Raw genomic sequence first — 21,342 nt, 5'->3', positions numbered from 1 at the left:
TACAAGGTTGGGGAAATGACAGTACAAACAACTAAACAAATGCACTGGAAGTCATACAGACGATCAGGAACATAGCCAAGAGCAGAAATTGGGTCAACAGCAATGCAGTTCTTTGTACATTGCATTTTGGTCACTGCACCATTACCACTCTACATAGTAATGTCTGCTTTTTGAGACTGACTATCCTAAAAGAAACAGTGAGACAACACGGTTCTGAAAGTGGGGGTGTGTGCATTATGACAGTATCATGTCATACAAGTGATCAACAGCATATTTCTCATCTCTCATACCACAAGATTAATATCTTGTGTTGAATACCATTACCTGTGTAGTTGCTCAGACTCTGAGTTTGACAGTTTTGCCTTTCCTTTACCAAGTCTCTCTTACATGAATGTTATAGTGTGGAAAGCCCCCAGTGAGGGTAAAGCAAGCTGGCTGCATAAATGAAACACTGAAATTATGCAGCTTGACAAGACCTAAAATCAGCCGGCTCCCAGGAGCTCAGGTATTAATACTATACACAAAATGTGAACAGAGAATTAAGTACACTCTATCCACTTAACTTTTACAAATCTGTATCAAAACCAGACTGTTACCTACTGAAATAGTCTTTTTTTGTATCTGCCGCCTTTCTGAAGACAGAAAATTGCAGAAAAACCTTTTTTAGTTACATAAAACACATTGAATCCCTATGCAACACTTGTTTACATCCTGCATCACTACTTCAACCAGACAGTTTAGCACAGAACAGCACCTTCAGCCAAAGAATTCTTAGTTGGAAATTGTAAGTTGAGACATCATCTTCCAAAGGATGCTAACATGGAGCAGTACAGAAGTTAAAACTTGTGAGGTGATCTAAAAACCCTCAAACTCACATCTTATTGCAAAAAATTAATTTCACAGTTAATACTTTAATGATATATATCTTTGCTTTACAAATTTAAAAAAAGACAAATAGTTGCAACACCCAAAAGCAACATTTTGCTGAAAAGACACTTCTCTTGGGATATTATAAATGGTCCTACATGCAAAATACAAATTTTGAAGCAAAAACTTCACCAGAAAGTAGAACTTCATCAGAGGAGCAATCACAATTCTTGGTTCCACAAGATGCAGAAGCTCAAGGGATAAAGGAGCAAGGCTATGATGTGCAAGAGACAAAACCAGATTTTTAGGGATATGAGCAAGAGGGCTGTAGTGCTCACTGGTTGGTCTTTCCCTGTCCAATAAAACTTTCCAAAGGAAAAAAAGCATAATACATAACAGTGCAACAGTCAGCTTCTGAGTCCATAATTCAGACAATCCCATCAAACAATACACCTGACTCATCTATGAACTCTTTTAGCTCAAGATACAAAAAGGTTCGGTTCTTAAAATATCTGAGGCATAGGTACAGTTTTCAAAACCACAATAGTTCATGACCTTCACTAACACATTTTTCTCACAGAGGCACTAATTAAGTTTCACTGTTGTAAAGTAACAGCACTGGGTATCAAGTTTTCAGGAAAACTTTCACATAGATTTCATCCATGTTTGTTAAACAAAACTTCCTTCCTGCAAACAGCATGTCTTGCCAAACAAAGCGATGCACTCAAAACAGACAAACTACTATTAAGTACCCACAACTCGCAAGTAATGATAGAACCTTGTGTAAAATCCCAACTTCAAAAAAGTGGCATTTTATTCCCTGTAAAAATGTAGGTGCCAAATGGCACTTTTAGTTTTCTTGTCCTCTCTCCAAAATACTACCCAGAGATATGTTCATCCCTCTTAGAGCATGACACAGTAACAATTTGTTTCTTCTTCGGTAGAAGAATGCACTTAAAACAACCAAACTAACTGGAGAAAGCTAAAATTAAAAGCTCAGATAATAATTTCACAAGCATTATGAAAACAGAAAGATCTTTACTTGTACTTTTAAATTTATTCCACCGTATCAATCAGATTGCTATCTTTGTTTGCAGTTAGAAGCAATCGTCTGAATACAAAAGTTTCCAAGTGGTGACTTCCCAGAAGCTCAAAAGACTAAAGACTATAGCCTACACAGTGAAAACCAGAAAGCTTAGTTTCAGACTCTCTTAAAAATTAAGGCTGCTCTACTGTTCAGCTAGCTGCTGGGATTCATTACATGCCTGACCTCTGTATAAACCGTTTCGCAAGTCGACTCATCCACACAGTAACATCAGCACATTGCAGAACAGCCTCAGCAGAGGCAATCAGAAAATGCCCAACTTCTGTGAACCCACAAAAAGAAGTACCAGTAGCCAAATCATACCCTGAATTACTTTATCAACTCAGACCACAATGTTCAGGCAAATTAACTGCCTTAACCATACCAGGGCCTCTGGATGAGTTATGGATCAGGAATCCTGGATTTCTCCCAATTCCATCGAACATAGAGGATTTCTCTTTTTTTTAAACAAAAGGTAGTATGCCATCACTTCCACCCATAAAGTTTTGTATGGAAGTCTGTTGCCTTGTTTTCACACAAAGCTTTTAGACCTTAATTTCATGCCTCAGATTAAGGGAAAACTGTTGATTGATGGGAGGCAGTAAAAGGGAAGAAGCTCAAAGCTCAAATTGAGCTAAAATTTCCTTCAACATCTAAACTGAATGTGTTATGTAAGAAAGCTTTAAATTATTAAAGCCTGCCGCACCTTTTCAAGAATACAAGAGCAACCCATGGGTAACTTAAGTTTATTTCACTGTTTCCACATCAGAGAACTTGCACTGTCTTCAGTAAGAATATGGGAGATTAACACTACATCTCAGTACAGCAAGTGATGCTTTAAGTAACTTTTTTTTCAGCATGAGTACCATTTTAGATTGAATTATGTACAGCATGGTATAGATCCAGACTGGGGGATGTCTCAAAGCTGTAACTGAAAAAGTTGTGGTGCTTCTCCACTTCCTCTTTAAAACCCAAAGCAATATACAATCTATTACGCCATATGTCCCAAACTGCTAACAGCAGAATAACCTGCACATTTAAAAAAGCCAAAACGAAAAAAGAAAACTACCCAAATCTTGTATTTATGAATACTGTTAAGCACTCCAATGTTTCATGAATTAGCTCTGCAACAGAATAGCTCTGACATCAAATCTCTCACGCAAAAAACCACAGGTACAAGAAACGGGAGGAACACAACCGTTTCGCTGTCAATATTCACCCAAAGATTTAATTTCACACGGCTCGATCCTCGCCGAGCACACAGGCAAAGGCGTGCTGGACCAAAAGTTCACCTGTCCCCCCCACCACCGCGCCAGCGGCACACGGCGCTGCGGCGTGCAGCACAGCGGGGGCAGCCCCTTGTCACCTCCTCCGCGACGTGGGACACTCAACACGTCTCTGCGCCGGCCGCTCCTCCCGGCCACGGCTGCGAGCGCCCTGCGGCGGCCCGGGGCTGCCGCTCCTGCCGCTACACCTCGCCCGGGAGCCGGGGGGCTCTCAGGGGCTGGCGGACAGACAGACGGCGGACGTCCACCAGCTCCAGGTATCCAAGTTGCCTTCGCGGGCCAAGGCCACACGCACCCACCCGGGCAGACTCGGGATAGAAAGTTATCGAGGGCTGACACCGCCCGAAGCGCTGCTCGGCGGGGGCCGAGGGAGCCATCCCCGCCGCCCCTCCCGCGGAGCCGCCGCCGCCCTCAGCCAACAAAGGGCCGACCGGTCCCCGCCGGGCTCGGACACCGGGGTGGGGGGGGGAGGTGACTCCGCCCCAGCCGGCCCCTCCGCCATGTTGTTGAAAGGAACCGGCGGGGACCCGCCGCCCCCCGCCGCTCTCCTCACGCACCCCCAACACCCCACCCCGGGCGCCACCGCCGCACCTGCTGCCTCCCTCCTTTCCCTCGCCCCCCCGCGCACTCACCGCCCGCCGCGGGGCAGAGCAGCGCGGCCACAGCCAGGCACAGCAGGGCCCAGGCACACCGCCGCGGCCGCCAAGCGGCCGCCGCCATGTCCCGGCCGCGGCTCCCCGGAGCCGGGATCCGCCTCGCGACGCGCGCCCGCTCCGCCCGCCCAGGGACCGGCGCGGCGCTCGCGCTGCGTGCGCCCTCCCGCTCCGCTCCAGCCGCGAATGCCGCCGACGCGGCGGCGGCGGCGCCGCCTGATTGGTCGCCGTGCCCCGGCCCCGCCCCCCGGCGGCCGTGGGCAGCCCCGACAACAACAGGCGGCGGGAGTGGGGCGCGACCCGCGCGGCGGGGCGGTGGCGCCCCCTTCCGGCGGGCCGGGGCCGTAGGGTCGTGGTGAGGTGCCGGTGGCAGAGCGGCCGCTCCGTCCCCTCGGCGCGGATGCCGAAGGGACTCGGATGGCGGGCTTGGAACTGCCCTGTCTCTGGGCGTTCCGAGAGCGCTCGGGCGAGCGGCTTAGGTGCTGCCAGCAGCGGGGCGGGACCCGCTGGCAGCACTGCCTTGCAGAGCCCCGGGAGCATCGGCCCCGCTGGAGGGCAGGTGGAGGGAGAGTGCCTGTGGGCAGCCCTCGAGTTGTCTCCGGAGCGGAGAGAGGAGTGGTAGCGGAGGAATTTCTCCTCCCGGGAGACACTACGGGTGGGCAGGCGGAGTGTGCGGAGCCCCGGGCCGGTCGCTGCGGGGCCGCGGCACAGGGGGCAGCGTCCGCTCCCTTCTTCCCCGCGCTCCCGGCGGCTCCCGGCGGCACAGGACAGCCCGGCGCTCCCGCGGCCAGTCCTGCGGCCGCTCCGCCATCCCGGAGCGGAGGGTTTGCCCTCCCGCAGCAGCCGGAGCCGCAGCGCTGAGCCCACAGGCTTTGTCCCCGTGCGACGGGAGAGCGGTGCCGGGCGACAGGTGTAGATGCCAGTTTACGGCACAGTCTGCACGTAACTTCAGGAGTTACCTGGGAATTGGAAGCAAACTCGCGCAGTCCAAATACCAAAATACAGAGTTACACCTTGAATCTTGAAACATGAGGCAACTAGGATGTACCTCGTGAAGAAAATGACCGTGACTGATGTTGGCACTTCTATCCACAGCTTTATTAGCTTTGCATGGGTGGCAGAGCAGGAGGAGAGGCTTTCCTCTTCCCTCTTGGGATCAGGTAACCACTCTCCCAGCAGTTACCTCTTGCTCTGGGAATCCACCCGCCACGCCAGCTCCAATATCTGACTGTGGTATCCAGATCCTGAATCAGTGTAGAGTGTCTCACATATGCTTTTATACTCCCTTGTGGCTTGTTTTGCATGCAGTGTGACCCTCCCGTCATAGGCCAAGTCACGAAGATCAGAGATGTTTTTCCACATTACTTGCAGTTGCTGTTGCAAGCCCTGTGCACTATCTCTGCCCCATGATGCGTTCCCAGCTCAGTGTTCAGGACAGCACTCTCCCTGCTCTCTAGAACCATATTCACTGCCATGGCACTCTGATCTCCTGCCTCGCTTTTACTAGCAGTTGTTCAGCCAACACTCCTTTTACAAGAAGCCTTGTTTCTCCTACAGTACACTTCACCTGGATAAGAATCTTGATAATATCATAGTCCAAAGTGAGGCAAATATTTATTAATTCATTCTCTTCCCCTTTCTCTCTGAACAACGACCAGTGTAATACATAAACACATCCTAGTTATATTTTCTCTCACAAAATAACATTTTAATGACATGCACTTCATGACAGATGAACGAAATGTCTGGATTTGATATAGATTCATGCTGTAATGAATTACTGAAGCCAACAATACCTGGCAAACATGTTCTTAGTTATCCATATGTAGAAATACTTAGAGGGCTAATCCTCAAATAAATATATTAGCATCAGAAAGAAACACTGAAGCACTCAGTTAAATTGCTCAAATCCCAAGACCACTTTTAAATTCATATAGAGCATTGAAACTATAAATTAAGGAAGTTATATGTTCAGGGGAAAAAAAATTCCACTATCCATTTCCCCATTGCAGATCTGGGTTTAAGGGCGGATCACAGACTATATCTCTGAAGGAAGGCAGGGAGCAGTAAGCAGAACATGGTGAAGGATTTTTTTTCAGGGCTCCAAGTTCAGTCCTACGGGGAACATTTTGAATTAACATTCTGAGTTACATTTGGCTGACAGACACAGAAAAATTAAAATAAATCAATAAATCAATAACTTGCAGGTAGCAACTCACCAGCTAAGATGGATTCAGGTCACCTCCAATAGTGCCACTACTAAGGAAATATTTTTTGCCAGGCCTTGCTCTTCTTTCATATCACTCATGAGGTAAAGACAACTACGGAAGAAATATCTAAAATTAAGTCATTGCCTGTCCTGATCCCTGGGTTCCTCTCTCTGATATTATGTAAGTTAGATTTAAAAGCCGAAGTAAATGTGGGCCAGAAGCAAAGCTACCAAAATGGGTTCTGCATGTCCAGAACCTCCCCTATTACAGCGACCTGAGGAGGTCACCGGGGTGAGAGAAGTGGAGAATCTTGTTTCTTGATCAGAAGGCTGGATTTATTGATATATGATATATAATGTACTAAATAAATAATGTACTAAAAAGAATAAAGAGAGAAGTTGCAGAGGCTTGCTAAGCTAAGCTAAGAATAGAAAGAATCTAAAAACAAGAGAGTTCTCTGTCCCTGTGTTCCAGAGAGCTTGCCCTGTGATTGGCCCTTAATGGTACACATGAACACGAACCAATCACAGGTGCATCCTATTGCATTTCACAGCAGCTGATAACAATTGTTTACATTCTTCTTCTGGGGCCCTTGCTTCCCAGAAGATGGACAAATCTGAAAGAAAGGATTTCTATGAAAAAATGTCTGCGACACTCCCCTTTTCTTGCTATGCTTCCATGTGTCCATATTATTAGGACTGCAGCTTCTGGTCTTGGTTAAAGTGGGGTGTAAGAACTTCTGATTATGATACAGACTCTTGATATTTAATGGGCTCTGGTAGACATCTGGGTCTTGTTCTTGTTGGCACCTTCCCCTGTTAGCTCCCCCTTATGACTGGAAGATTCATCCTGGTGTTTTTCTATTGTCTTTCTTCCACTGATCTTCTGCTGTCAGTTCCCCTTTTCAACATTAAGTTGTCCCCCTTCCTTCATAACTGCATTTGGTGCAGCAGGGGGTTTGCTCATCTGGGCAGTACCTGGCATCTTTAGGAGGGCTATAGGAGAGGTTGGATTCATTGGTTGAGGCGCAAAGTAATTCATGTTACATGTCCTGTTTGGTAACAACAAAATCTGCCTTTGGTTTTGCTATACAAAATGGAGCAGTTAAATAAAAATTACAAAATAAAAATTAGGGCCTGAAAAGATTTAAATCATTATTTCTGCAAACAAATTGAATGCCAATCCAAAGAAAGTGAGATCTTGATGCTTGCATCTGATTATTTTCATCCTCTAAACACGCTAGTTAGTCAAGTGAGGCTAAGTCAGACAATGACACAATCAGTAAAACAGTTTCCAAGATATGCCTTTCTGTAAAGAGATATTTTGTTTAAGAAGAAAATAACTGTTCTGTGATCACAGATTCTTCAAAATTGTAATAATTGCTTGGCCTTTTCCTGCCAAAATAGCATGAAAAAACAATTTCACAGTACAAATTTGCCAAGTTCAATAGAAAACAATGCATGACCATTGTATGTTTATGACATTTTAACTGGATGAATTAAATATAATTTTTCAGTATTTCCTGTAAAGGAACCCTTAAAAGCACTTCTTATGGACTGCTCACTGAGGATGGAAATAATGTCATCAGTGGACATAAATTTAAAGAACAGGCAAACCCCCCATTTTTCCTAGCTTCACTTTTCTAATAAACTAATGGATTTGTGACATAATTATATTCCAATTATAGAAATATGCAACAAAAGCAATAATTTTTTTTTAATGCAAGGTAGAGCACAAAGCAAGATGACACAGAAAAGACAAACAATCTGGATTTATGAGATTTGTTTAAATCATCAAATTGGTAGGACAGATTTGAAAAATCCTTCCTTTTTAGATTGAGTAAATCAGGTTATTACACAGGGAATATCTGCAATTTAAACACTGATTAATTTCTTTCTTCTGTACTAGAATGTGACGGTCATACACATATGCAGCACCCACAGGGAGAGAGAATGAAATAATTAATCTTTACCTAATGCTACTTTTATTTCCTGCAAGAATTATTGTCAGTGTATGAACACTACTTCTGCTTTTCTTTTCTCTTCTGGAAGATGTAAAACTAAAGAATTGCAACTGCATGAAAGTTTCAAATGGAACTCTGTACTACTGGAACTCTGTGCTCCACAAAGTAAGAAACTATGTAGGGCATTGAAATAAAAGACATTTTAGAAAGGGACAAGTGGATAGAGAGACAATTATATAAACCAATTTGTTCTATACGTTAGTCTTTGAGACAGTTCAAAGATATTAATATTCTTGTATTATAAGCTGATTTAGTTCCAAAAGTGGACACAAATTATTTTTTTCCTTAGATTTTAAATTAAAAGTATATGGAAGTGTGATAGGAAATAGTATTAATGGTGATGACTAAAAGTTTTATTTGTCTTTTGGTGTAAGAGGTACTGTATCATGGTAATAAAGAATCTTTGTCTCACAAACAGTGTATGCACAATTAGTGCTAAAGCAATAAAAATAAAACCACCTTTATTTCTATTGCTTTAGCACTAAACTCAATTTTTACAGTTTTCTATCCAAGCTAAGTAGCTAAATGTTATGCTTGTTTGGAACAACTGGACATGAGTCCATCAGCGCATCATGATACTTACAAATTACTTTCACCAAGGAACTCAGCAAGAGGAAAAGTACTGAATGTGTAACATTTACCAAAATAGAATAAGTTATTGAGAAAACCCCAACATTGCCCTCCCCACCTAGCCCTTGATTTTTCCAAACAGTTTTAGTCAAACTGAGACAGAAAATATCAAATTGCTTATTAGTGTGCAGTTTCTGTATGTACACAAACCAGACACATTCACAAAGGCCTGTGATCTAAATCAGAGACAAGCAAAAGGAATCACCTTTTTGAAGTCACTGCTTTATAAAACATTCAGAATTACTCATTTTATAGCCTTTATAAACATTGCCTGATTTGACTCATCAATTTTTCCAGAACTAAATGCTGTGAGGTCCTAGTTATTGAACACCCAGTTAATCATCTCCTTTAACTGAAGGCCACTTACAGCTTAAGATGTATGAAGGCCTTTTTGCTTTTAATTCACTGTGGAAAACTTTTTATCCCAGAGCTATGAGCTGGGCAGCCTTGCAATGCACCACATAGGGACGCAGCTTCTTGATCCCTGCCCTTATTTCACAGGTAATGGATTGGTGTACATGGCATAGTGTCCTAAGTTCTTTAAGCAGTGATAACAATCAAACTCCTTAAACTTAGTGTTTCATTCCAGCTTGTAGAGTCCATCAGCTGCTGAGCTGGTTTATTACATGTGTCCTAGTGCAGCTTCACTTGAAATCAGGTATGATCTATTCAAAGAGAGTGGTGTCGACTGTAAGTGTCCTTACAGAGAGGTCTGATTTATGCTGGAAGTAGGGAAGAAGTGTATAGTCCAAGACATGCTGCTAAACACAGCAGCGACTAGGGAGACTGGTAGCTTAGGGAGTGGTTGCCAAAAGCAAAAAGGCTGACATCAACCACGTCTGGAAATTACTTGAGACTGTTATTATCTGTTTGAAGGCCTTACATTGCTGAAATAACTCTGTAACTCTGGTAACTCTGAAATGGCAGGGGCATCTCACCTACAACTGCAGCAAAGATACATGTGTTAAAGTAGCTTGCCTCTAATTAAGAAAGGATATTTCCTTTCCTGGGGAGGTAAAGCTGTTGCCTGCTTGGACACTACCCATTCCAATTTGATGGTGCAAGTAATAACGTATATCATTCTGCTTATCAAGGAAAGCCATTTTCCTCCAGAGACTGGACTCAATTTTGCCTAGAGTGGGGAAGGAGCACCCTTTGGAACATACCAAAAGTTAATGTCTTTCTGGCAATGCACAGATCATGATGTTTTCTTACTGCAATTCTCTGTGTACCCATTAGCAGGCAGGCATACTGTGGTGTTGACAAGTTTGATTTCTTCTTCCATGGAAAAAAGGCTCATAGCAGACAAGAAATTTCCTAGAGTGGGAAGTGAGAATTGTGGTGACAAGCTGCTAAGACCCCAAAATTAGTTTTGGGGATTTAGATCACAACTTGGATTAAATATCAATTATCCTGAAAAAGATTTCAAAAAATGAAGTTTTTAAAAAAATCCTTCACTTTGTTGTTCAAACATTTTGTTCAGTACAGTATAAACTCAGAATAAAAATAAAATAAAAAAGAAAGAGATGAGAAGATAACATTTAATTAATTAACTAATTAAAATTAATAAAATAATATTTAATAAAATAATATTTAAAATATAATTAAAATATAATAAAATAATATAAAACTGATTTATTAACCCTGCAAACTGAAAATCAGAGAAAAGAGAGTTTCTTCTATCAGGTGCTATAGGAACTGTTTGCTTTGCTGCAGCTTTTCTAGACTTGATACATATTCCCCATCCACTCTCATTCTTCAGTGCATGTGGCTGTAGGCTGCCTGAGGTGATAGCATGAAACTTTCTATCACAGTTAAGGTTATACAAGGTTGCTTCAAAATCCACTTGATGTAGTCTCTCTAAGCAGTATTTTCTCTAAGTTTTCACTTGTTTATTTGCAATCAATAGCTAGAGTTCACTCTAAAGGTGCTGCATCTTGAGCAGTCCCAAGAAAATTGTATGCAATTTTTTTGTAATGTGTTCTAAAAAGCTGCTTTTTCCTTTAAATCAGGTAATGGAGTTTGTACGTACTCAGAAATAAAAACTGAAGAAAACAAAAATAGGCTAAAGATTTATTTGAATAAAATGACAAATTATGCAATGATGAGAAAGATGGTTGAAATAATTTGTAGAACTTCATTCTTTACCAGCTATTAAGTTTCTAACTAACTTCCAAGAATATGCAGTTTTGAGATTGTGCAAGTCCTTGGTTATTTTTACATTTCCAAGTGACATTATTAAGAGGGAAGATTTTGACACTGGACCGATATAAAAATAAAAATTCATGCTGTTTTCAGGACTGAATTAGCATGGGAATTCTGCTGAATGACTTTTTTTCTGGTTGCAGATAACAATCACTTCATTCTGTTTCTCAGAATTCTGTTTCTCTAGTACAGTGATAATTTTCCATCAGCCATATCCCTTGAGTGTAATTCTAAAGGTTGACTTTTACCCAAGAAGACTTAGTAGTCTTGATACTAGATTGCTGAAGAAACTGTCTCTCTTGGGAGTTTAAGCATGTTAAATTGAGATCCTAAATAAACTAATATCCTAGAACTTCTGCAATAGTAGCGGCAAAAATACTTTCATCACACCCACACAACACAACTGCCTGTTGTCAGTGATATTTAAAAGCAACCACTGCCAGAAAACAAGAGAAATGCATTCCTCATTTAAAGACAGGATAATATTAAAGGGAAAAAAAGAACATTTTAAATTAAGATCATGAGGATGTCCATCATGGCACTGGATTATTCTGCCAAAAGAATACTGGAAATGATGGTAGTTAGTATATATATTTATTTGATCTAAAGAAGAATAAAAGATGGGAAAGGAAAAGCCCTCTTTGGCAAGGAGATCATTTCAGTTCAACTGAAATAGTCATGGGACTATTTTGCCAATATTAATGATTTTATTAAAGACAGAAAATGCAGAGCCCAAATAATGTTCAAAATTCAGTAGAGCAAAAGACTAGAGTATATCTGTGTATCATTCTGTTGCAGTTTAGTTTTATAGAGGAGGTTACTCCTTCTGTAGCTGTAGTTGAAGCCATGAGAAGTCCAGATTTTCTTGAGAGGCTGAACACTATGTCTTTTTCCAGGATACATATTTTCTCAGAACTTTGCTGAAGGTCAAAGGACTGCATAAATATTACATTTTAGAGACTGGCTGGGACTCTTTTTTAAATACAGTTTTAGTTTCCACTTGAATCAACTCTCAGAAATGGCTTGGCCCACAAACACACTAGTTTGTTCTTACAGCCTGGCTAAGAAGAGATGTATCCTAGCATTTGTAGGACAACTGTTCTCCGAACCTGAGAGGCTGTGGGATTCTGCCCTCCCTTCTGCTGATGCTTGCCCATGTCTTAGCCACAGGAACCAAATCAAAGACCAAAATCAGAAAGGAACAAGTATATTTTAGTGTGCAGGTTGTTTTTGATATACTGTGCTCTATGTGGGGTTTGATGATTTTGAGGGTGGGCATAAGGAAGAATGCAGAATGTGGAACACAAAGATGTTTGTGTCTGGTTGAATCGTCTTTAGTCTACTTTAGCCTGCTACTGCATGTTGATCTACTCCACACTATCTGTCATCTACTCTAAAATGGACATATTTATGTGGAGCTTTTTCTCCATAAGTGAATCAGGGACGGAATTGCATTCCTTTGGGCACTGTTCTGTTGCCACAAACATGAGATCATCCTTTCTCTTGGGCCACACCATGTCTTAGTCATGCCTTGATGAGTAATCCTAATTCTCTGGATATTGGTTTCCTGTGAGCAAAATGAGGAAAAAATCCTATGAAAAAGACACTGCCATAGACCACTTGAGCCTGAAATGCAGTGTGTATTTGAACATTGCTATCAAAAGCTGTAAAGGAATAATTGGGTCTCATCTGGTTCCTGTCCTGTTCAGTACTATTCTAACTTCATCCTGTAGTTAACTTCTCTGTATGGTTCCAAGTTGGCTTGAAAGGGACAGTCATAGCTGTCACTGCACTTTACTGATAATAATGAAGAACGCTGACATATTTTCCCAGAAGTAGTGGAGCAGGTTGGTTGTTATCCTATTCTTCTCTTGCTTATGAACTAGGACTAACTTTGAAGCAGGCTCTAATTTTGAAAAAACAAAAGTCACTGCTCTACTTCTTATCTTGACCAGCCTTTGATTAAAATACGTTTCAGTAGTTTAGAAGTAACTTAATTTAGATTAAGCAGCTAAAATCTTGGCACTGCAGCTTTTTTACGGTTGAGTGCTTAAGTTCTCTGCACAATGGAGAGAGAGATACTTAAAAATTAACAGAACATTTTGAAGCAAGGCTGCCTAAACTTCAATCCCTCCACATAGTTCACAGATTCTATATAGAATCAGGGTATTCCTGCAGAAGTATTCCTGGGAGCTGTTACATTTTTGGCACATTATTCTAGTGGAAAATACAGGTTTAATGCCCAAGTAATTTGTGCTCACAGACCTTATTTGGATGACTAAGGATATTTGGAGTGCTACTCAGGGTCTTTTCTGCTGGAGCTACTTCGACACTTCTGGATTCCTATTCATGAACTACGGAAAGATTCTTCCTCTTTAATAGCCTGAAGTGTCAATGACAGCACAGTTGCCCATGGATGCCTTACTTGTGGCCAAGGAGAAATTAGAGGACCATGAATCTTGGACATGGATACATAAATCCTTTTCATCACTGTGTATGACATCTATCAGATTCAATTGGGCTGCCCTTCACAACCACCTCCTCTTAGTTTAGTCTCCCCTTTATAGCTATGATTGTAGCCAGTGTTGTTTACTGCCTTCATATTTGCTTTAATAGAGCCTATACAGAGCTGATAATTCCATATCTTCTTCTAGCTTCTCATTCATAGAGTTCACCACAACTTCAGAATATTATTATTCCTCCTCCCCAGTCCTTTTGACTTGTCTTACCCTGCTCCCTTCCCACCTTATGTCTTACTGGGTGTACCAGTACAACAGGACACAGCTGTGACTATTTTGATCCCTCCTCTAGATTATTCATCAGTTTCCTTGAGCTTTTCTCCCAGTGATGAGCAACTGGGTTTTTGTAAGAAAGATAACCTGATTCAGTAGCTTTGATGGAATGAGTAGCTTATTACCGGTCATTATATAGCACTCAATTGAGAACAGGACTTTGCAAAGGTGTGCCCAAGGCTTGCAGTGCCTTCTAATATATCATCAATAGCTAGGCTGGGAGAGTTGACTTTCTTTAAAAAGAAAAAAGCAGGCACATTAGGAGGCGGCTGAGTTAGATGCTGCTAACTCATCTTGCTTCTCTCCCTCAACCTTTCCTTCGTCCGAAAAGAAATCTTCCATCAAGAGATAAATTCTGAGGGGACCAGCCACAAATTTATTCTGACTTTGGTGGCTGTTACGTCTATCCATCAGCTGGACACTTTCCTGACCTAACAGAAAAGAATCATGGCACATAATAGTGACTTGTGGCCTTCCCAAGATGGAGGTGTAGACATCTGAGCACCCTGCTGCACCTTCAGTTTGTTTGCTTGCAATTTGAGAAGAATGAGCTTTGAAGTTAGCTTAGCTGTACTTGGAGCAGGTGGTTGGATTAGATGACCTGCTGAGACTGTTTCCAATCTAAATTATTCTACTAGTCTAAGACATATCAAGCTACAGTAAAGTGAGGAGAGAGATAATGAATAAACATTTAACTATGAATCTCGATTAATTCTGGCTTTTAATAAGTATTTTTTAAAACTTTTGAATAGATGTCAGTATGTCCATTTCTGATTCAGGTGGATTAATGCATAGCATCAGTTTTGGCTGGATTTTAAGCCTTTGCACAATAGCAGTCTTATGTCTGCTCTTTTGAATTTCTGTAAGCTTTATTTGGATGAAAATGGAGATTAAGATGGGAATTCTGCATGATGAAAACCCTCTTAAATCCGCCCCCCTAAAGTTTAAGCTGTGTCAGTGGTAAATGTCTTAATTACTCAGATCATCTCTGCCATAGCAAATTGTAGTGTGCTCTTCCAGACTCTTGAGGCAATTAGCTTCTTATATTGGTTTTAGCTCCAGATATCTCAGCAAGAAGCAAACAGTCTCAGGATATGTTTAAAAGACCTTGGCCTATGAGTGTATTATGTCAAAATTGATGTGTTTTCCTGATATAGACTACCTCCAAATCCTGGATGTTTGAGATCAAGAACAGAAAACGTCCAAGATAAATTTGTGGTTTAAGAAAAGCTTTGCTATAATGATAGAGAAACTTTGCCAAGTAATGGTGTGGGAAAAGCTGCTGAGAGCAAGTCAGTTTCTTACTCTGTAGGCAGAACTAATGGCAATGAAATACAGTAGTGAATATTTCTGAAACAACCTGTTCACGGATGTACCCTAGGGGCTTCCCAAACCCAAGGACTTGTGAAGGTTCAGAGTCCACTGGGTTAAACCTTCTTGGAAGGAAACTTCAAAATAATAGGATCAACAAATTAGAAATTTCTTTGATGAAGCTGATGAACAATTCCCAATTCACTCAGCTGAAAAAAGGAGTAATAAGTAATATGACTTCAGGCTTGGTTTTGGTCAACATAACAATAAGAACTTAGTCAACACAGGAGTTCAAACCCACCACTCACCCTATCCTAATATGGTGTAGGATCAAGGGATGCAGCCTCACATTTCAAACTGCAGGGAAGCTTCTCATAGGCTGGCTGAAAGGGTGTTGGGATGATTCTAGGAAGTTATGTTTTGTGTCTCAGGCGACCTAAGCACACCTCCAGACTCTGGAAAGGCACTGAGAGGACACTGCTGACCCGAGAATGGGAAGCTGTTCAGTAGTGCAGACAGGCAGGCTGTGCACACAAACATGATGGCTGATCCACCAGCTGGGATAAAGCACTTAAACAAATGACTTGTGTTGCCCTGTTTGCTATTGAAGGCATCATGGCAGTAGTTATCAGTTGAACAGGCTGAGTTTATCAGTAGCCTTTAATTGTCAGGTGTTTGAAACATCCCAGCTCTGTGAACAGTCAATCCATGCTCTAACCAATGCGCTCATCAGTGTTGAAAGAGGTGAGGATAATGGAATGGCACAATCTATCTATATACAGCTTGAGAATGTTTGTGTAGGATAATGATGGCTTTAGGGGGTGCCCTGAATGAGCACAGTCTGGACATGGAGTTTACATGAGTGGAGAATGTTTGCAGAAGGAATATATATTATTAAATTTGGCAAGAAGACATAAAGAGCCATTGATGTGTGTTCTGTGGGCAATCAGACGTGTGTCCTGCAGTCCCTCTACAGGCTTTTGGTGGCATGAGGACTCCAGCTGCCCTAAGACCAAGCACAATGCTTAAGCACCTGTGAGTACAATTATATCTTTCTATTCCAAAATAGGGTGGTTCTTTCAAACTATCTACAAGAGTAGCTCTTGGCACATGCTCTCCCTACAAAGCATCCCCTGAAGAAGTGGCTGGAAGGATTACAAGTGACACTGACCAGAACTGTGCCAGGGGACAGTTCAGCTGTCAGTCAGATGTGATATTTCTGCTAATAGCTCTGCCTTGACTGTGATAATTTTCTAGTACAGTATTAGCCTTGGAGATGAGACTAGCCTCAGTTGAAACCTTGAGGCCTGCAATGTGAAAATATATAACTGTAGAACAAAGCTAATTACTGGCAAATCATTTTTTGGATGTTAAAACCAACCCATCTAACTCAGTGGGGAGATAATGTTTTTCCAACGGTGAACACATTCAAAGTGCTTGATATAAAACTCATCTTTCTTGCAGAGGCAATGTCATCATCATCCTGGCTTAAATTTGAATGTGATCTTAGGTACTTCTTGTAAGGTCCAACAGGGCTGTCACCCCCTTTTCTGCTGAAGCATTACTAGTATCCCTGAGACAGGCTGAGGGAAGGTCACCTCTGATCAACACCAGGGTGTGATGCTGAATTGATTTCATATGTATGTTGTGGCTTAACCCTGACTGGCACCTCAGCCCCACACACCTACTTGCTTACTTCCCTCAGGGTGGCACAGGGGAGAGAGCTGGAAGAGTAAAGATGAAACTCATGGGTTGGGTTTGATAGATAAACAAAACCACTCATGCAAGCAAAGCAAAACAAGGAATTAATTCACTGCTTCTCCCATTTTTTGGCATTGTTAAGCCATACCCAGGAAAAGCAAGGCTGTAATGGAATGGTGGAGTGATGAAGAGTAATGACTTCGGATTGCAAATGCCCTCACTGGAATTATTCCCCCTTCCTGCTTTTCCCCCCATTTTATCAGCTGAGCGTGATGCCATCTGATATGGGATAGCCCTATGGGGTAGCTGTCCCAGCTGCATCCACTCTCAACTTCTTTTGCACCCCCAGCTGCCTCACTGGTGAGAGGGAGAAAAGGCCTTGGCTCTGTGTAAGCCCTGATCAGCACGAATGAAAACAACTCTGTGTTAACAGCACTGTTGTCAGCATACAGCCAAAACAAAGCCCCATACCAGCTACTGTGATGAAAATGAACTCTACCCCAGGCAAAGTGGCACAATGTAGAAATTCCCACAGCCTGTGCTGTCAGTAATTCCATTACTCTCTTTTGCCCACACAGGATGAAGAGATGTTCTGACTTTGTGTTCCCTCTCCCCCACACAAAGTCTACTGCTGCTGGAGCTGGGACAGCCACTCTGGGTACACCTCCAGGTTAGGCTGTGTGTACATAGAGCCATTAATTAGGAACATTAGGAGTAGAACAGGGTGGAGTTATGGTGTTTTGTGGTTTGTTTTAATATGGATACACTGGAAGAGAACATGACAGGAAAAATTTTAGATTAACTAGTAACAGTGGAAATTGCACCAAGGTGCAGAATAGGCTTTTTAAGATGCAGCAAACAGCAGCCCTCTGACTGGTTAAAAAAGAGAGGCCAGGTTCAAGTTAAAGTATCAAAGGAGTGAAGTAGATGTCCATCTAGAAGTATTTCTGCCTCTGGGCAGCTACTGATTATGCATAAAGGAGAGACAGCAGGGAGGAACTATTAGAGTGCAGGCTTAAACTATGTATCAGATCAGCAAATAAAAGCCAAATCCCAATCAGACGTGTTTTCAAGATGCATACAAGGCATTAATCCCAGTACTTGAACACCAAAATGAAATTGCAGTCTAGCATCTAATATTTTAAAAATCTAGAAGACAGGTTCTTTTCTCCAGGAGAGTACTGGAGTGAAAACAAGACTTGCAAGTATTAATGCAGAAGGAATACCTAAATCTCAATTCCAAAGAAGAGGAACTGTGGAATCTTCCAGGCAGGACATACTGCAAGTCATTCTTCTTTCACTGCACAGCTCGGAAGCAAGGCTGGCAGCCTGTGGTTACACCAAAATGAGTTTTGTTAATTGCCAGTCCCTTGAGATGTATATGCTGCACTGCAGAAACTCACAGGTTTGCCTTGATTATAACAGCAATGGGAGGAGAAATTGCAAGTTCTTCTGGGCAGAGCAGCATGCTACTGATAGATGGAAACATGACATGGTTTGTGATTGCCCAGAGAAAAGATCCCTGAACTGAGATGGGTGAAAGACCTGCTGATTACCTATTGCTACCAAAACCAGTGGGCCAGATCAGGATATTGGGGTATTTACAATTCAGTACAATTCAGACTGCCACATTGATTTCTTGTGCAGTTACTGTTTTCAATCTTGCTCTAGTGCCCTCTTGGTGATTACTTGGCCTTATACACAGTTTCTTACCTGAAATAGCAGATGTTCTTCCTCAAGTGCAGCTGACCTTTGTATTCAAACTGTGCTGATAAAAGTACTCTCCTTTGACTGAGAAAGCTAATTTATTCTTAAGTACTGGGCTATTTTTTTTCTCTGTTACATCCTTGATGAATATTATTTTTTATTTTCACTTATACTAGGGAATGTAAAGAACATCACTGGTTTTGAAAAAAAGTGTGTGGTGGTGTTTTCCCCAAGGGAAACATCATATTTCTAACAGGCCTCTCATGCCATTCTCTGGTAAAGGTGTCTCCCTTGGCGTGTAAGCAAGCCTGTGAACTCAGCACCACAGCAGCCCAGGTGGTGCACAGTTCATGCTCTGTATTCAGTTAAATGGTGTGCAATAAATTGCAGTAGCCGGCAGATTAATCTTAGAGGTGGGAAGCAAACATGGAGAGGTTTTTAGCAACTTATTGATTGTGCTTAACCATTTCAGTTCCTTGTAAAGTTCTGTTCAGGATACAGAGATGGGTCAGTTCTGTGGAAGAAGCGGCACAAAGATCTCTGGATGCATTTTGCTGGACCCAACTTAAACTCTAGCTCAGTATCTCCTAAAACCTGCATGTTTTTCTTAGTCTTCTCTCACCCCCTTCACAGAGCTCTTCTGTGTGATCCTATGCCCCCCTACCTCTTGTTACTGCAATTCCAGGCAAAGGGACAGCCAGCTTCCCGAGGGCTGCTTGAGCTCAGGAGAGGAAGAGCAGACACTGATGTGAATGAGTGGCTGCAAGCAGAGACCCCACTGCCTGTAAAGGATTAAAAGTAGATGGCTCCTGCTTGAAGCAGGTAAAAACACTTTATTTTTCTCCCTTGATTCTTCTGTGACTCAGAGCAAAACCCTGCTGTACATAAATAACTCTTCCAGCTCTGTGAACTGGAGGAATTTGGCACAAGAATGGCTCAGTATTTTAGGAAGGCTGACTATAAATGAGTGCAGTGAATTGTTATGCATACATTTTAAATGTAATACAAATGGCTTTTGCCTTATTACCATGTTGTAATAATGGAGTAATTTACCTTTTTTGCTTTTCCAGAAAAAAAAAGAAGATATCTTTCAGCTGATCATGGGAAAAAACTTTTTATAATAATTCAGAAAAATAAAGCTGCATTTCAAAATATTTAGTTGTATAATTATATAATTTTAGTATTGTAAATGTAATTTGCTTTTGTCTGTTGACAAAAGCTGTCTAGTTATTTAGTACTCTATTTGTCAGCAAATGAACATGTATTTCCAACATGGATTCTCGTTAAAATCTTAAAAAAAAGATAATGTGGAGTTTGACCTCCATAGTCACTGCCTGATAAAACATAAGTATATATGTTGTTAAAAGTATGCAGTAGACAAATATACCAGCAAAAGACTTCAGATATTATGGTGATACTGTTAGTGAAGAATATTACAATTTCCCGATCATGCCTATAATTGTTTCAATTATTTTATATTAACAATTCTTTAATTATGTGAATGCCAGAAGGGTAAATTCACAAAAAGGAAAATCACTTTACATATAACTTAGTGGGATAACAATGTGTAAAACCTATTTTAAAGAAACCACGAGAGATGTATTTCATTCGTCAGTCTGACACAAAAGGAAATGACTTCCTCTAACATGCAATGAAATAAATAAAGGTCAGATGGTTCATTTGGCTGCATTTGCTTTGTTCAGTTCTACCAGTTAAACAGGATGTTTTCTATTAACATTGCTTTCAGGTTTCCTGGTAACAATAGCACCAAAATAAAGACCAGATTTTGTCAATGTGAAATTTACTCCTCCTGAATAAAGTCTTATGCCTAGAATCTGCAAAGAGAAAAGCTGAAATAAGATGTGGGAGCTGCTATATTTCTGTGTAAGCACCAGGCATACAAGCTTACAGAAGTCAAGTACTCGGCTTCCACCAAAACTCAGAGAAGAGTACCTTTGCTCTTAAAGCTTCGCTTTGCAAATGTGAGCTCTGTAAGGCAAAAGAGCCTCTCACTATTCACGGGATACATGAGTACATATGAACGGTGCCTTGTGTGTCCAAAATCTACGTGAGTGAAAGGAGAGCATGGAGCATGCAGCTTCTCAGCTGTGAAGCAGCAGCAGCAGCCTTGCTGAGCCACTCTGCTTATGAGGCAGGCTACTGGATCTTCCTCACAGACCACACTTGGCTCGTGCCCTTAGGTGACCTCCAGCTCAGGCAGAACATGAGTTAACTGCTGGCAAGCTTCAAACCGCATGGGGTTCAAGGGGAACTAAGGACTTTAAGCCAGTTGTGTGCACTGGATGTTCCACCTAGCTGGAATGTGGTTTGTGTTGAGGTATGTTTTCTTTGTCTATTTTTTTCCTGAAATGTGTAATCACAAAAATTAAAATATTTACATCATTACAAATGAAATTTCAGTGTCAGCTTTTTCTGTCATCAAATGGAATATTCCTATATGCAGCAGGTGAATTATTTTCCTTGGGGGTCAGAGACAAAACTGTTTTCAATACAGAGAACAATAAACTGATTATTACAGCTATATACTTTCTGGTCAAGAAGTTTCCCTGTGTTCAGAGGAGATGCTTGTCCCATAGCTCCCATATCAGCTGTGTGCCAGGCTTCACAGTAGTTGCTAACCAGTCGGATCCCATTTGCAGTTGAACCATGCCATATTATTTTTTGAGGCCTGAAAGGTAATGTTAAGAAGTTATTTACTGCAAAAGTCTCTTGATTTATTCAACTGCACACCTGTATGTGTGATGATCTGCATTCCTTGTGCTTGAAACAAGGAGCATTTAGGTAAAGATGAAGACAGAAAGGAGAGAAAGAAAGGAGAGCACAATCTGATATCCCATTTCTAGGCTATCAGA

General features: G+C 41.6%; 2 protein-coding genes and 1 long non-coding RNA gene across 9 annotated transcripts in view; 1 reads left to right on the top strand and 2 right to left on the bottom strand.

The window, feature by feature from the left end:
- TGFBR1 (transforming growth factor beta receptor 1) overlaps nt 1-3,952 on the bottom strand; it is a 34,259-nt gene extending 30,307 nt beyond the window's left edge. Inside the window, exon 1 of the mRNA XM_063159294.1 lies at nt 3,870-3,952. The gene's annotated coding sequence lies outside the window, so the exon portion shown is untranslated. The remainder of the gene's footprint in view (nt 1-3,869) is intronic.
- LOC134419688 (uncharacterized) lies at nt 3,441-20,351 on the top strand. The gene is made up of 5 exons (XR_010028103.1): nt 3,441-3,494; nt 16,027-16,096; nt 17,341-17,432; nt 19,155-19,291; nt 20,217-20,351. It is a non-coding gene; the product is annotated as an uncharacterized LOC134419688 (long non-coding RNA).
- COL15A1 (collagen type XV alpha 1 chain) overlaps nt 5,635-21,342 on the bottom strand; it is a 132,791-nt gene continuing 117,083 nt past the window's right edge. For 6 of the 7 annotated variants that reach the window (XM_063159234.1, XM_063159272.1, XM_063159262.1 and 3 more), the window contains one exon: nt 19,286-21,158. In XM_063159234.1, coding sequence (XP_063015304.1) covers nt 20,942-21,158 — 217 coding nt within the window. In that variant the 3' untranslated portion in view covers nt 19,286-20,941. Of the gene's footprint in view, nt 6,006-6,109; nt 6,212-19,285; nt 21,159-21,342 lie in introns of those variants that run through there. The other variant, XM_063159243.1, reaches the window with a different exon arrangement.

Source organism: Melospiza melodia, chromosome 1, assembly GCF_035770615.1.
Source record: "Melospiza melodia melodia isolate bMelMel2 chromosome 1, bMelMel2.pri, whole genome shotgun sequence".
NCBI classification, from domain to species: domain Eukaryota; kingdom Metazoa; phylum Chordata; class Aves; order Passeriformes; family Passerellidae; genus Melospiza; species Melospiza melodia.
This window is presented reverse-complemented; position numbering and strand designations above follow the sequence as displayed.